This window comes from Corvus brachyrhynchos, unplaced genomic scaffold (assembly GCF_000691975.1).
Source record: "Corvus brachyrhynchos isolate BGI_N302 unplaced genomic scaffold, ASM69197v1 scaffold56, whole genome shotgun sequence".
NCBI lineage: Eukaryota > Metazoa > Chordata > Aves > Passeriformes > Corvidae > Corvus > Corvus brachyrhynchos.
In genome coordinates, this window is record NW_008238664.1 from 3,368,311 (window position 1) to 3,382,435 (window position 14,125).

The 14,125-nt window shown below is 49.2% G+C and overlaps 1 protein-coding gene across 1 annotated transcript; it reads right to left on the bottom strand.

Moving 5' to 3' along the window:
• Positions 1 to 1,182: 1,182 nt before the first annotated feature.
• MB (myoglobin) lies at positions 1,183 to 5,087 on the bottom strand. The gene is made up of 3 exons (XM_008636402.2): positions 4,928 to 5,087; positions 2,725 to 2,947; positions 1,183 to 2,028 (listed from the first exon to the last, which is right to left on the bottom strand). The coding sequence occupies exons 1-3, from the start codon at positions 5,020 to 5,022 to the stop codon at positions 1,882 to 1,884; spliced, it is 465 nt and encodes a 154-aa protein (XP_008634624.1). The 5' UTR covers positions 5,023 to 5,087; the 3' UTR covers positions 1,183 to 1,881.
• Between the last annotated feature and the right edge of the window lie 9,038 nt (positions 5,088 to 14,125).

Below are 14,125 nucleotides of genomic sequence, written 5' to 3' on the forward strand. Positions count from 1 at the left end.
GTGTTGGGCAAGCAATCCTAGACCTTAATTAAATATATAGCCCTCCCCAGAAAACCAGACAGACTAGACTGGAGTCAGACGAAGCACACTGCTTAAGCCAGGGACCACCTGGCTGTAACTTCATCTAGGTGACAGCATATGCCTTTGTGACCCCCTCTGAAAGGTTGAAACACCAAGCAAGCCCTCAGAGGTAAAGTGAGGATTTGCAAACAGCAAGAAATCAGATATGCACTGTTCTGGAAAGGAATTTATTGTTCCTTCTCCTTTCAGAGACTGAATTTTTGTGGCCTTTGCACTGACCAAAGACACAGCAGATCATGCTGGTTCAAGATTGATTTTTAAGGGAGCTGGTGGCTCCTTCACTGTCTCCACTGCACACAGTGTAGCAGGGAGTACTTTGAACTAGGTCCTGCTAGTAGCTCCTGTTACTGAGCATCTCATTTTTCTTCCTTGTGCTCGCCCTCACACTGTCTCTGTGAGATAAAGTGCATTACTTTCTCCACACGAAAAAAGAGCAGGTGTGTCACCTCCATGCAGTTCCCCTAGCCACAACCCCGTGGTATTGGGATGGGGAGAGGGCGACAGGCAGAGAGAGGCATCTTGCCTTTTTGTCTGTCCCTCAAGGTCCTCCACAGGATGTGGGCGTACATCTATAAACACAGTGCAGAATGCACAGCAGAGGCACCTCAGCAAAAATACAAAAGGCTGCAAAGACCAGAGTTTGGGTCTTTAGAGCATATGCTGCCATTGCAACCTTCCTCCTGAGCTGATCATCTCTCCTTTCCAGTGTCTGGAGAGAGCAATGTGCTGTGCTGCTGCCAGGACCCAAGGCTGCTTGCACATGCCACCTCCCCATAAATAAGCCAGGGACCTTCCCTCACCACATTCCCCCAGCAGAGCAGTGGCCATGGCCTTTAGTCAGGGAGCACTTCTCTCAGTTCCGAGGCACTGAGCTGAGGCTGCTGTCCTGTGCTGTGAGGTCCGGTAATCAGGTCATGCCCCCATGGTGAAATCTGAGTGCCCCACATCCCTGGCTAAGACAGATGCCACGTGCTGCTCAGGTCATGGACTGACAGTGCAGGTTGTGCCGCAGCCAGATACGCATGCAAAACACCTTTCCACTTTCTCCTTCTCCCTTAGTTCTCACTGGAGTGCTTGTACAGCCAGGAGCAAACACACGACTCTGGTGCAGGGATTTTTATTTTCTGAGAAATACATACTTCGCTTCCCAGTGCAACAGACCTTCAGACGCATAGTGGCGGCTGCTAGAAGCCTACGGATCACAGGGAGTACTGCTCCTCACAGTTTTGCTAATGCAAGTTTAACAACTAAGCTCTCCAGAGCTGGCAGGCACTGGAGACTGACTGGCTGCATTCACCCCCACAAAGCAAGGTAATACTGTGCTGGAAGCTCTCCATAGTAACCTGCTAACAGTCTCACCTGTGGGAGGAATGGGATGCTGTGTCCCTGCTTCCCATTCTCACATCTCTCATTTGAGTCATTCCTTCACTCATTCACCACACTCAACACTTCCCTTGATCCTCCACATCCCTTCATCTTTGGCCATGCCATTTGCCTCTCAGATGAGACTGAGTTTCAGGGAGAGAGAGAAAGGGGATAAGATAGGCTGAAGCTCACAGATAACCCTTAATGTTATTTTTCCTAAGCAAGCAGAATATTTCTTTTGTATACACTAAGCCAGGAAACGACAGTTTATCATGGATATCACTCTGAGTGCTTCTATGCTGCCTGAGTGACTCTTGGCCTCTCATCAAAGCTTTCCCACACATCAGAGATTGCCAATTACGAGATGTCCAAAATAGTGCTGGGGAAAGATGCGTGGCCAGGCCCTCCATTGTGGTGTTCCTCTGTGCGTATGTGCTAACCCTGGAAACCGAACTCCTTGTACTTGCTGGCCATGTCATTTCGGAACAGCTCCAGAGCTTTCTTCATTGCAGCCTGGGAATCAGCCCCAAAGTCTGCAGCGTGCTTTTCAGCAATGACCTTGATAATGACTTCAGAAATGAACTGTGAGGAAGGAAAGAGAGAAAGAAAAACTGAAGGGACACTCAAGGTTTATTTTCAGAAAAGCCAGACTAAGAAATAGGTTGGAGAGCCTGGAAATATCTCCGAGCTAATTCAGTAGCCCTCCCTGCAGCCTCTGGAGAGACAGTGAGGTCTAGTATGCAAGGAGCCTGGGCTAGGCAGAAGCACTGGGCTCTCTGCCTAGCTCTGATGCTGATCTGCTTCATGACCTTGAGTAGACCATGGCCCCTCCCACTTTTTGTCTGCCTCATCCATTAAGTCTGCAAATTCATGCCCAGTGTTTGTATAACACTTAGTTTTATGGGTCTTGGTCTCCAATGGATCCTCCAGGGCTTACTCTAAAATTGTATGTCCCTTGCGTCCAGTCACTGACAGGCCTTATGTAATACAGTTTCCCAGGCATGCATAGGCTGCATGGTCTGGTTTATTGTTGTCAAGGGCTGGTCAGACTGTGTGTGATGTTTGGAATGGGAATCTAAACTTGGATATTCACGTACCATTTGCATACCATGAGCCCTTTCTGTGCCTCCTGCTGCTTGTACACACAGACCTTGGACGTGAGGGAGAGCTCACTGAAGTCCAACTAGTCATCAGTAAATAAAAGCACAGCTCTCACATGGCTGTCTTGCACACATTCACCACATATCAGACACTGAGATTCCCTGCCCTTTTCCATACCTCCAGATATTTGACAGGGATTTTGTGCTTGGTTGCATGGGTCTGAGCCAGGGGCTTCAACTCTGCCTCATGATTACCCTTTGCCTTCAGGATTTTTCCCAGTTGGGTAAGAACAGTAGTTCCATGTTTCTTCAGATCTTCAGAGCCCTTCATCGCATCAGGAGTCTTCAGGCCTTTGAACTTTTCAAAGCGATCGAGGGTTTCAGGATGGTCCTTAAAGAGTCTGTGGACAAAAGTAGAGGGACTTTGGAGAGCAGAAGGTCCTGACATCCCTCCCTTTGAGTATTGAATCTACTTTAATCCCATCTTCTTACCCATGTCCTAAGATGATCATCACTGTCTATTTCCATTCTCTCCGGTCATGACAGAGACACTGCCCTAAACATGTCCAACTAGAGCAACAGAGCACGTGTCTGTATTTTTTCCATATAGTTCTGTTAACTCTTCGGCACCCATTCCCTGCATTATGTCAACTGTTTTAAGACAGAGACAAGAGACAAGGCTCATCATGGTACTGAGAGGTGAGTTCTTGTATTCATTTGAAGGAAAACCAAAACCAAACAAAACCACCTGTCTTCATTGATTTACTATTGCTGAGGAGCCAACCTGTAGACCCCTGCCTGTCACAAGAACTCTCTTATCAGCCCATCATTTGTTGACCAGGAAAGGAGAGCTCTACAAGCTTCTCATAGCAAAAAAAAAAAAAAAAAGAGCAGCCCCCAGCCTCAGGTCCCTTACATCTGGAGGCCATGTGTTCTTGAACATCATCTGGATGGGAGAGTTTACTGTGCCCTCAAACCCTATGATTGCAGACATGGAGGAATTTGGTTCCTGACCTTTTTTCCCACCCTCTTGCCCTTGCCTCTCTTCTCCCTCAGAAACTCCTTGGAGGAGACTTGTGTTGGCAAGGGAGCACAAAGTCACAGGGTGACATCTATTTATTTAATGTCATGCTCTACTCTGTGATACTTGTAAGAAAAAAGGTATTACTTTTCCATTTGGAACTGCTTTTACTATCTTGTGGCAAATTGAGAGCAAAAGTAGCCACCTCAGAGATGAATGGGTGAAGATGGCTCAGGTTCCTGCTACCCCTCCAGCATGCCTGCTCTGAACCACGAGGGGAAAGCCATCACATTTCCACCCACTTCATTCCCACTCCCTTTCCTTCCCATCAAATGGCAGCTGATCTGGGACATGAAAAAGGATGTAAGGAAAACAGCCCCCTGCTTTGGCTCATCTTTGAAAAACATTTTTCAAAGCTTTGCAGTGGATATGCCTGGTGGTGTGGGACCCTTGCTTTAGCCATGCTTAGGGTAGAAAACCCCCCAAGCAGGTACCAGATCCCCACTACTCTCCTCAGTGTCTGTACCCTTCCAGCACATTTGGATGTGCACAGTCTGAGGGGAAAGCTGAAGAGAATCTCCTCAAAGTCTGCATCCCTTCTGGTCTTAAGGGACAAGCTAGGCTCCAATGTCCACCTAATGTTCTTTCCCAGTCTTCAGTATCTGGGGTGTTCACCACTCCGAGTGTCAGGATCACAAGGACATCATGGAGGTTGGGGTCCTCTCAGTTGGAGACCTCATGAGCACTTCTGACACTGGAATCTTGGAGGAGGGACATAAGGGGAAGGACGTGCCTCATTTCATACTCAGACCTCAAATTCACCATGAGGTAGTGGACAAGTGTTACCACACAGATTGCTGGCCAAAAGGCAGGATGGGCAGGGCTCTACCAGGTGAGACTAAGGTGGGGAGAGGGAAATACTCAGGTACTTCATGGTTAATTTTACTGAAATAGATTCCAAGAAAATTGCCACAGAGGTGATGTTCCTCTCTTTTCCTTCCCTGCCTCCCCACATCCTTTCTGCAGAGCACCTGAAGCCCCATGACACACAATTCACTCCAGCATTTCTCACTGTAGAGCTTGGGAAATGAGGATCCAAAGCAGAGCTTAGCCACCAGAAGCAGAGAGACAAAGCATAGCCATGTGTTAAAAGCAGCACTGGTCTGCTCCTGCACCCACAGAGAGATGGAAAGACAGAAGCACAGCCGCTTTACACAGTGAGTAACTTTTAACCCAAAAAATAGCAATGGAAAAACCACCACCCTACAAGAAAGAAAACACCTTGTTGAAATAAACACTGACAAACGTCTCTCAACAAAAGCTCTCAGCTTTACTCTTAGAACTGAAGCTTCTTGCCTACCTCATTAAAACTTCATGGCCATGGCCAGCAAGGTCAGACTCCACCTTTCCCCAGATGGTCAGGACTTGCTGCCATTCCTGGTCACTGAGCCCCATGGTTCACCAAAGACAGGTCCCGAGTGCTTCCTGCAGCCGTTTATCTTTCCCCAAAGGGTAGCTGGAGAGCTCACCCGTGGGATTTATAGCCCCTGCCCACAAACCTACACCTGTCACTCATCAGCTGGACTTCTTGCTCTCTTTCAGGCTTGTCTAACCTAATCAGTCTCCCTGTTTTTTTCCTAGGAAGCTATTTTGGGTCAGGTACTATTGTGGGTGCCACTAATGGCATCATTTCTGCTTTTCGTATTGGACTGGCACATGTCCCACTCTAGACAGAAAGGGCACTGCCGGGATGCTGTGCCAGAAGCCTGACCCAGGTTCCCAAGGACCCAGAGACAGTGCCAAGCTTTATGGCAGGAGATTCCTGAAGAGCACTGGCAGCTGCAAGGCCACCCTGCCTCCCTCACCCCTGGCCTGCCAAGGGCAGGCAGGAGAAAAGGCCGGGACAGCCAGTAGCATTGACTCCATCACTCCAAAGGCCTTTCCTTGCCCATAATGATCTCACCATCCTTTTCTCCTGGGGCAACACACCACTGGTGACACACCCTTAAGAGATAACCATATTCAGAGCAGCCCAGTCATTTCCCCACCTGCTGCAGGAGGAAGGAGGGGATAAAAACTTTATGGGAGCCAGTTCCCCCACACCTCCCTGCTGGGATCTTGCTCTTCCAGGAAACACCTAGAATTAGCTGAGTCTGGATATTGGAGCCAGCAGATGTACAACTGAGCCAGAAAGGTAATTTGCAGTGGACGAGAGATACGAGGACACAGCAAAGCTCCATTCAGCACCCACCCAGCCAGCAGTTCTGGTCTCTGGCTACTTCTCTCAAGCCAAACAAATGTCAGTGTTGGAAGGAAAAGCCACTGAGGTGACAAACCGTGCGGGTATGCTTTGGGAGAGCTCCCAGACTTTGTCCTCCCTTCCTGTCAGGACTGGTAATGGCCTGGCACACCAATGGGATGACTGGTCCTTTCCAGGAGTGGCTACAGTCAGAGCACAGCCTGATTACAAAGCCCAGCCAGCACTGCTGTCCCGAACCGTGCACCTACCTCTGGATGTTTCCAAGGAGAAAGCAGGCGAGAAATATCAACCACAGGCTGGAGGCACCTGCCTTGGGATTCAGGAGAAGAGCTTTCAACCTCACAGTCTCCACCACAGTGCTGCAGGACCTGAGGTGCATCACTGCCTCTGCACCCTTCCACTCTCTCCTAGTCCAGCCTTGCAAGGGGAGAGAAGTGCCCACATACAGTGGTAATTGGGCAGCGAGGATCATGGAGGCACAGAGCCTCACACCCCTAAGAAACACAGAGGTTTAAAGGAAGTGCTGTGGGTAAGAAGGGTGGCAAAAGCCCAGTGGAGGTGTCAGCTGGCATTCAAGCCTAGAGGTAAGGACATTTTGGCCATTACATGTTGCAAGCCTCTGTCAGCCAAGTCAACTTGTGACTCTGAAATCCTCCCCTTCCATCTCCTCTATACACCAGCTTGCTTCACATCCAAAAATCTGCATCCAACACTTCAAGATTTCATCCTGATTTACCTGTGCAAACACCAGGTCACTACCAATTACCCAAACTAAGCTAAAGTGATGGAATAGAGCTTAGTACTCCTCCAACTCATTCCTCGTGCAGTTCTCCACAGTACAGGGTTGAGACGGGAGAGATCACTTTTCTGCAACCTCACTGCCCAAGTACTCACAGCAGTAATGAAGCATTTGTACCCTTCCAGGCTTGGGCAGGATCCTGAACACTGACCTTACTGGTTTACACACATTTCAGACACAACAGAAACTGCTCCCAGTACATGAGAGGCTGCTGCTTATGGACAGAACTCTGTATGTTCCCCAAGCTGGAACTACGCAGTTGCTGTAATAACTCCATTTGAAATCGGTCGCCTCTTCGCTCTCTGTAGCTTTCCCCAGGGCTGTGAAGCCAAAAGTCCTGGTATGGACATTAACATTAAATGGTCAGAAGACTTAAAATGAATATGAGATTCCATATTGCTTTTTTCTGCAAGTGAAGTAGTAATGAAATGAAATCATAAGCTCTTCTCCCTAGAGCTTAAATAAATAGTCTACAGAAATACTAAAAGCTTTATAGTGCACCAGACCGCCCCTCAACCCCGCAGCCGTGAAAAGGACATAACATTTTAGTGTCTACAGGCCTCTTGTCTTCCCCTTGGGGCAAAATCTATCACTTGCATAATCATCTGGATAAACACAAACCACAGAGAGCCAGCATATTGGCTGCCTCCTTTAAAACGCACCAGGTGACTGAATAGCCTGTTTCAAGCAGCTCTGCCTACACCGGAGCCGTGCTGGCACACGTGGCTGTGCCTCTGCACCCACACCTGAAGCACTCTCACTAAACCACCATAAATGGCTTTAGGCCAGGTTTTGGGGTGCATCGCTGGCGCAGTGCGGCCGCTTTCACCACATTGCAAAGCCCCCCGGGTGGACGTGCTCGAGCAGCCCCTGCTGGAGCAGGGCGGAGTGCACGGGGTGGCTCCGGGGTCCTTCCCAGCCCGGCCGCTCCGTTACTCGGCGTCCGGCGCGGGTCCCCCGCGCTGCCCGGCTCGGCCCGGGCGGGAGGTGCCGCGGCTCCGGCTCCGTGGGCCAGGGCTTGCTGCCACCTCGTGGCCACGGGAGACGGAGCCGTGGCCATCGAGGGCCGCGGCCCAGCCGCTGCCGCGATTTGGAGGCTCGGGGAGCTGCCCGACAGGCAGTGCTCTCATTTCGGAGGCAGGACAGGGACCCCAGGGCATGCAGGACTGCAGCATTGGGTGCAGAACTTCTGTAAGGGGCTCATTTTCAGTGCGGGATGTAGAGACATCGTTATTCCTTGGTCACTTGGGATGCTGTGCTTTCCACCCTATCCCCCAGCCTTGATATTGCAGAGGGCTGGGGGTGGTGGGATGGGGGCAGAGAAAGATCCCACGGGACAGCAGTAGAGCCACAGATGAGACTCAGAGTACTGCCGAGGAGAAATACTGTTTTAGAGACTTCGTGGGGCTTGTTTCTACCCAAAAATGCTACCAAAAGGTGCTTAGGAAAGGTCCCCCCACTTTACAGGCTCAGCAGACAGGTGAAGAGCCATCTCTGGCGAAAGAGTGGGTGCAATCCCACCCCTGCCTTGCTCCACTCTCCACAGCTGGCAAAATTTACAGGTATTAATGAATTTAAACCATGCCAAAATTCCATGGACAGAAAAGCCACTTGTCCTCCCCACTGACAAGGGATGAAAGAAGTTCTATGACTTGCTTGAGCCCACAGACACACCAGTAAAAGAGAAGGGATTGGCTCTTGGGGATGGTTTCAGAAACACCAGCTGTTTTGTAGTTATAACTATGGGGCTCAGACGCTCAGGTAGAGCTGGGAGGAGTGGAGGAACACACACCAGCCACAGGGATGGACCAGATCCAAGTTTGGCCACATTCAATTTTTTTCTTAGAGTATCACTTGTTGTGAAGAGAGAAGTCCAACTCCAGGCTGGAAAGTGAATGTTGGAGAGCCCAGCAGTCCCCCACACTGCCTTGGTGGTTAAAAGAACAAATTTCTATCTCTGTTTCCTCTGCAGCCAGACCTGCCACAAGTAGATAAATGGACACCCAAGAGAGAGGCACTGGCAGAAATCATAGATTTCTTTTTCATTTGAAGTAAGTTTTGGAATTAAATTTCCCAGCAAGAAGAGATGTTCCAAAATCGAGTCCTTCCTCAAGAAACAACCCAAAACATCTTGTGTGCTTACACAGCAAAAAATCTCAGAGGAACAAACAGATATTTTGATCAAATACTTTTTTTCTTTTCAATGAGGTTTTTCCCCCACAACACAATTTTTAAAAAGCCCTGAGAGCAGCCAAGGGTCCCATGGGCTGGGAGCAGTGATGACAGCAGCCCCAGCTCTGCTGCGAGCCTGGGTTGTATAAAGCGTGACATGACGTAAGTAATACATGCTGCTGTGGTCAGGGGGAGGCTGGCACTCCAAAAAAGCCAGGAATATTATATAACAACAACTTACATAATTACCTCTTGCATAATGCCAGGGAAAAGGCCCTCTGTAACGCAGCTGTGGTTTCTATGGCATTTTGCTGAAACACAGCCGCTTCTAAGAGATTCATTTGAGCTTTGTTTCAGGAGCCTGCAGCTCAGCTTGTGCAGACAGACAGGTGAGACCCCTGCACTCACAGCAGCTTTAGCTGGAGAGGTGAGGGATACAGTAATGGGATCTTATAGCACGGCAAGAGCATTGGCTTTTCTGCAGCCCTGCTGTTGACTTCAGTACTCTGAGAACCAGAAGACTGTCACATAAGAGCACCATCCAAAACTGAGTGTTGCGTAGCCTCCGCTGCTTGTAGGAAGTGAGGTGGAGTCTAACTGATGATGGCAGTGGCCAAATCCAGGCTCACTCCTCTCTTCCCCTTGTTCTTAGACACTATTCTTAGCAATGCCTCCAGGCAGGCCTCCTGCACACTGATGGATTTCAGCAGCTGAGAGGTGACCCGACCCACTTGCTTAATAGGAAGAGGAAGGACTAGTAGCAGATTTCAGCATCAGGACAAGACTTCGGATGTGAGTCTGCAGAGCTGTGCTGTGTACTTACCAGTATCTCAGCATGGATTCTCTCAGGGATCATGCCCTGTGCCATAAAGTCAGAGGTAGCTTTACCTTCGCTTCGGTGCTCACAGGATCCAGCCTCTGGTGGCTATCAGACATAACACAGGCATGACCTACAGCTCCTGTGCAGTTACTGAGGCATCTCACAACGTGTGTGACATGCACAGCACCTGGACAAAACGTTTATCTCAACTAAACAAGACACTTACTGCAGACCAGGGCTTGCATTCAGTGGGAGAATGTGCAGGAAAGCAGCAGGGCAAACCAGGACAAGAATATTTAGGCTAAAATACAGAAACTGAGGCTGTCTCTGGGGCTGCAGCAGCTCTCTCTGGGGATGTAAATCTTCTCTGAAGGACTAGGAATGCAGAGCACAAAAGGACTGAGGATTTTTTGTGGGAAACTGTGAGTGCAGTTAAAGAAAGGAAGAGTATGGTTAGAGAACAACAAACAGATTTTAAAGCCTCGTCCCCCCAGGAGCCAAAGGAGAAAACTATTGTTTAGAGGTAAGAACATGGATTATACCAGTGAGACCCCGGAGATCTCTAGGAGTCAGTGGGAAATGTGGCATGCAGCAGTCCCTTCAGGTGGATTAGACTTTGTAACACCATACTGGCACTCAAGGATTTGTGTACTGCTCACTGAAACACTAAAGCAAGAGAGGAATTCCTCCCTCGTCCCTCATCATCAATAAAATATTGTAACTAGAGCCTGCCGAAGGACAACTGAGAAAGGCAGGGCCACAAAAACACGTGGGCAAAAAAGGTCAAGCAATCAGCCTGCATTCAGTATTGGGTGTCTGCCTGTCACCTTGAGCTCTGCAGCTCAGAGCTACCCACAGGAAGCTGCAACAGAGAAGTTTACAGCATGGCTGAGGCTGGGATTTAATGATCAGGTTAGATGAAATCCAGGCAGCTGGAAGGGGTGGATGTTCCCACTCCATGCCTTATGCCAGAGAATGTCCTTTTTCTCCTCTTCCCAGTGCCTTGGGTATATGGGTAGTGCCTCACAAAGTTCCCTGCCATATTAGATGTGGGGTGCTCTCTGGGCATGGCTGGGTGCTGCTGGAGAGGTGCTCAGGTGCCTGCAAAGGCAGCAGCAACTGCAGCATGGCCAAGACCAGAGCGAGAGCAACCTCAGCCAGTGTCAGAGCTGAGCCACTGTGCAAACAAGTGCCCTGTGTGCAGCCCTCCCTTCCTTGGGACACACCAACAGCCATGCCCAGAGTCTGCAGGGAGCCAGCAGTGCCTGGCTGCTGGCTAAACTCTCTCAACAATGAATAATTGCTCCTGTCTGAGCTGCTCCTTGAGGAAGAGGAGGCAGTGGGGCTCAGCACACAGTGCATAGCTTAGCTGTGGGCTCTCAGACTCCCAAAAGAAGAGTGGGAGAGTCCACCACTGCATGGTAAAATTGGGTGATACAACCACAAATTTCCTCCTCAGCCCACTGGGCAGGCAATGGCCCCCAAGCTACCAGCACTTAATATGAGGCTGTGCGTGTTTTTAAATTGGATTTGAAGGTAATGACAGCACATCCTCCCCCACCCCATGATGCCTGAGCAGTTCTTTATGAGGGCTTCAAATGAGCTGGATTAAGGAACTGGTCTGAGTTTGAAGTAACTGTGTTTATCTTTTGGAGAGTGTATTCTGAAGCCAGATAAGTTCTGTGGTCTGGTTTGTCACACAGCTGGACCGACACATGCTGGCAGGGGGGGATGGGGAGGCAGAGCTACTTACGCAGGCATCCTTTGTGGAAGAAACACCCATGGAGCCATCCTCCAAAACCCCAGGCAGCACTGCCTAACTAGTGGAGCAGCACATACAGATTAGGGTTTCCCTTTGCCTGAGCTTCACAGGATGAAAAGAGAGAAAACAGACACACGTTTTCATTCCCTTTGCTGGCAAAACAGCCTCTCATCCACAGAGCACGGAGCTTCTGTAAGATAAGAGCCCATGGGGAAGCCAACATCTACCCCTCATTTTTATTGATGTTTACACTTGTCTTTTAATGAGCTCCAGCAGGTTCTCGCTTCCAGCTGCAGTTGGCCCTTTTCAAAGTTCAAGGTCTCATTTTGCATTATCGTTCCAATGCCAAGTGCACCCTTAGGGAGGAGAGGAACAACCAGGACTTTTTCTCTTCTGAGCAACAGCACCAGTTTAAGCAGCCCCTAATCCAGTAGTGCTTTCTGTGCTCTGCTGATCTTACCAGGAACTCCTGCAGGAAAACTGATCGCTTGAAAAAAAATACTTGGCAAAAAAAGCTCAGTTTTCTTCAAGCACATCAGCACTGGGCAGCAGTGAGCACCCTAAACACAGCACCTGTGGCCTGGCTGCCTGAGCAGAACATTGACTGCTCAGCTGGGGTGAGGTCCTGGTCCAGTGGTTCCTTAGGTAGTGGTACAAGTGTAACACAGCATCCCTGCCAAATGCTTAGCCTGGCCAGCCATCCCAGCTCTTTGGGGTCTGGGGTTGCATATACACGTCCCAGGCTGGGCACCTTCGGAAAGTTCACCTGTAAGTATCTTACATACACAGGATGCATGGAAAACTCATGCCAACTCATCGGGCCTCTTCCCCCAACAACACTGGTGGCAGATGCCATGGGAAAGTGTAAGAAGCAGGAACAGCTCTACTGCATCACAGCAACTTGAGGCTAAAGGACTTCCCAAGGTTATATTTGCATGCTTGCGTTTAACAGCCATAGGCAGAATTCTTCATGAGTTCATAATTTTTGTTAATCCTCTTATACATGCTCCCCAAAATATACTTCAGTCATGGCTGCAGCCTTACTAGGTCAAACTGTTTAAAACAACCTGCTGACTTGGTGACTTTGCAGAAGATCAGCCAATGCACAAAGACAAAAATCCGATAATCACTTTCTAACCATTCACAAACAGCTTTAAGGCGTGCTCATTCTAAAAAAAAACCAAACCAACAATAAAGATGAAGCTCCATTACCCTCAAAGATCTCTGCACATGCAGGGCTCCCATCTCTGGGTCCTTTTTAATTGCGAGTTCCTCAAACACCATGATTTTATTTTTTGATCTTCCTCCTCCTGCTAAGAGCTCCAGTGATGGTGGCACAGCTGGTCGGATCCAGCTGGTCTGTGGCAGCATCTGTCTGGAAATTGCTTATCTTAGCCTGCGGTCCTTTTATTTCCTTCCCCGTCAGCTGCAGCAGAGATTTCGCTCCACGTGGTGACTCTGCTCTAAATGAATCCATGCTCCTTCTCTGTGTTTCAGTGCTAATTTTGTGACTTGTCTATGAGTTTACAGCAAGGGCCAAATTACACTGGATTTATTATCCTCCTGATCAAAAGGCCAGCGTTTATCTGCTGCTCTTGCAGACCTACAGCTCATGAAGCTGAGAGAGGTACGTTGGCCTTCACAGGAAGACATACAGGGCCTCACCTATTTAGTGGGGCAGAGAGGGTCCAAATCATAAACAAAAAACAGACAAGGACACACTGGGACCACAGATCAAAAAGTCAGGAAAAGGAATGGGACTGCAGATGGACCAGACTAAGAAGGCAGACCTTTTGTGTCAAAAAACATGTAATACAAATGTCTCAGCCATGAGCACAGTCTGGGCTGAGATGAAATTTTTGGCAAGGGAGGAGTTCAGTTGGAAATTCAGGTAGGAACATGGGTAAGTTTCGACTTGTTTGGTTTTTTAAACAAACTAAAAAGACCGACTTGAGCAAAGTGAGAGGGAAGCAGAAAGTGTAATCCTGGCCACTCTGACCTGCAAGGAGTGAGTATGGGAAGTCATTGATTCCATATCTGCTGCTCCTTTTCATGATTCCTGCTTTCAGGTGTATCATTTTACAGACATGTGCCTCTCACCTGCTGAGTGATAAGCACGATGCCAGGGCACTCCAGGGGCTGACTCTGCAGCTCAGGCCACCCTCTTGGCCTATTTTACATGGACATTTAATACAGGAGTTATGAACCATCTCATTAGGATGAAGCTAACAGAGGTTCAGGACTGCTGGCAGGACTGGCAGCTACCAGACTCTACACAAAGCAGAGGGAAATGCCCACAAGAGGGAGAGTTGGTGCCAGTCTCCACAGTGATTGTGTGCAAACGGCACTTCCCTGCCTGGCAACTCTAAGAGCCATTCCCCTTGCTCCACTTCTCCCAAGAGAAACGTTTCCCTCTCCTGGAGATTCCCTTTTCCATGCTTTTCCCCTCCTCCTCTTTCTCCAGATGACTGGTATTTCATCTTCTTTGTGTGGGGTAAGCCCAAAGGCTCCACCATGTGGGTGCCAGGCGTGACGCCATCAGAAAGGCACCGTGACTGAGATGATTTCTCTGCTCTCGCTGCTGCTTTGCCCCCTTTCCTCCCACTCACACTGTATTGTGCTGGGTGGACACCCCTCAGCCTCAGCTCCCCTCTTGCCCAGCTCATCACTCAGAGGTGGAACCCCACACCGGTTACTCTGGGGTGTCCTACTACCCTCCATGGGCACACATGGAAAATACTATTC

Excerpts from the sequence above, each read along its gene's own strand:
- MB (XM_008636402.2), bottom strand. The coding sequence starts at position 5,022 with ATGGGGCTCAGTGACCAGGAATGGCAGCAAGTCCTGACCATCTGGGGA. Across the intron at positions 2,948-4,927 it reads GGCCATGAAGTTTTAATGAG|ACTCTTTAAGGACCATCCTG; the intron begins GTAGGCAAGAAG and ends TTTTGTCCACAG. Across the intron at positions 2,029-2,724 it reads TCCCTGTCAAATATCTGGAG|TTCATTTCTGAAGTCATTAT; the intron begins GTATGGAAAAGG and ends CCTTCCTCACAG.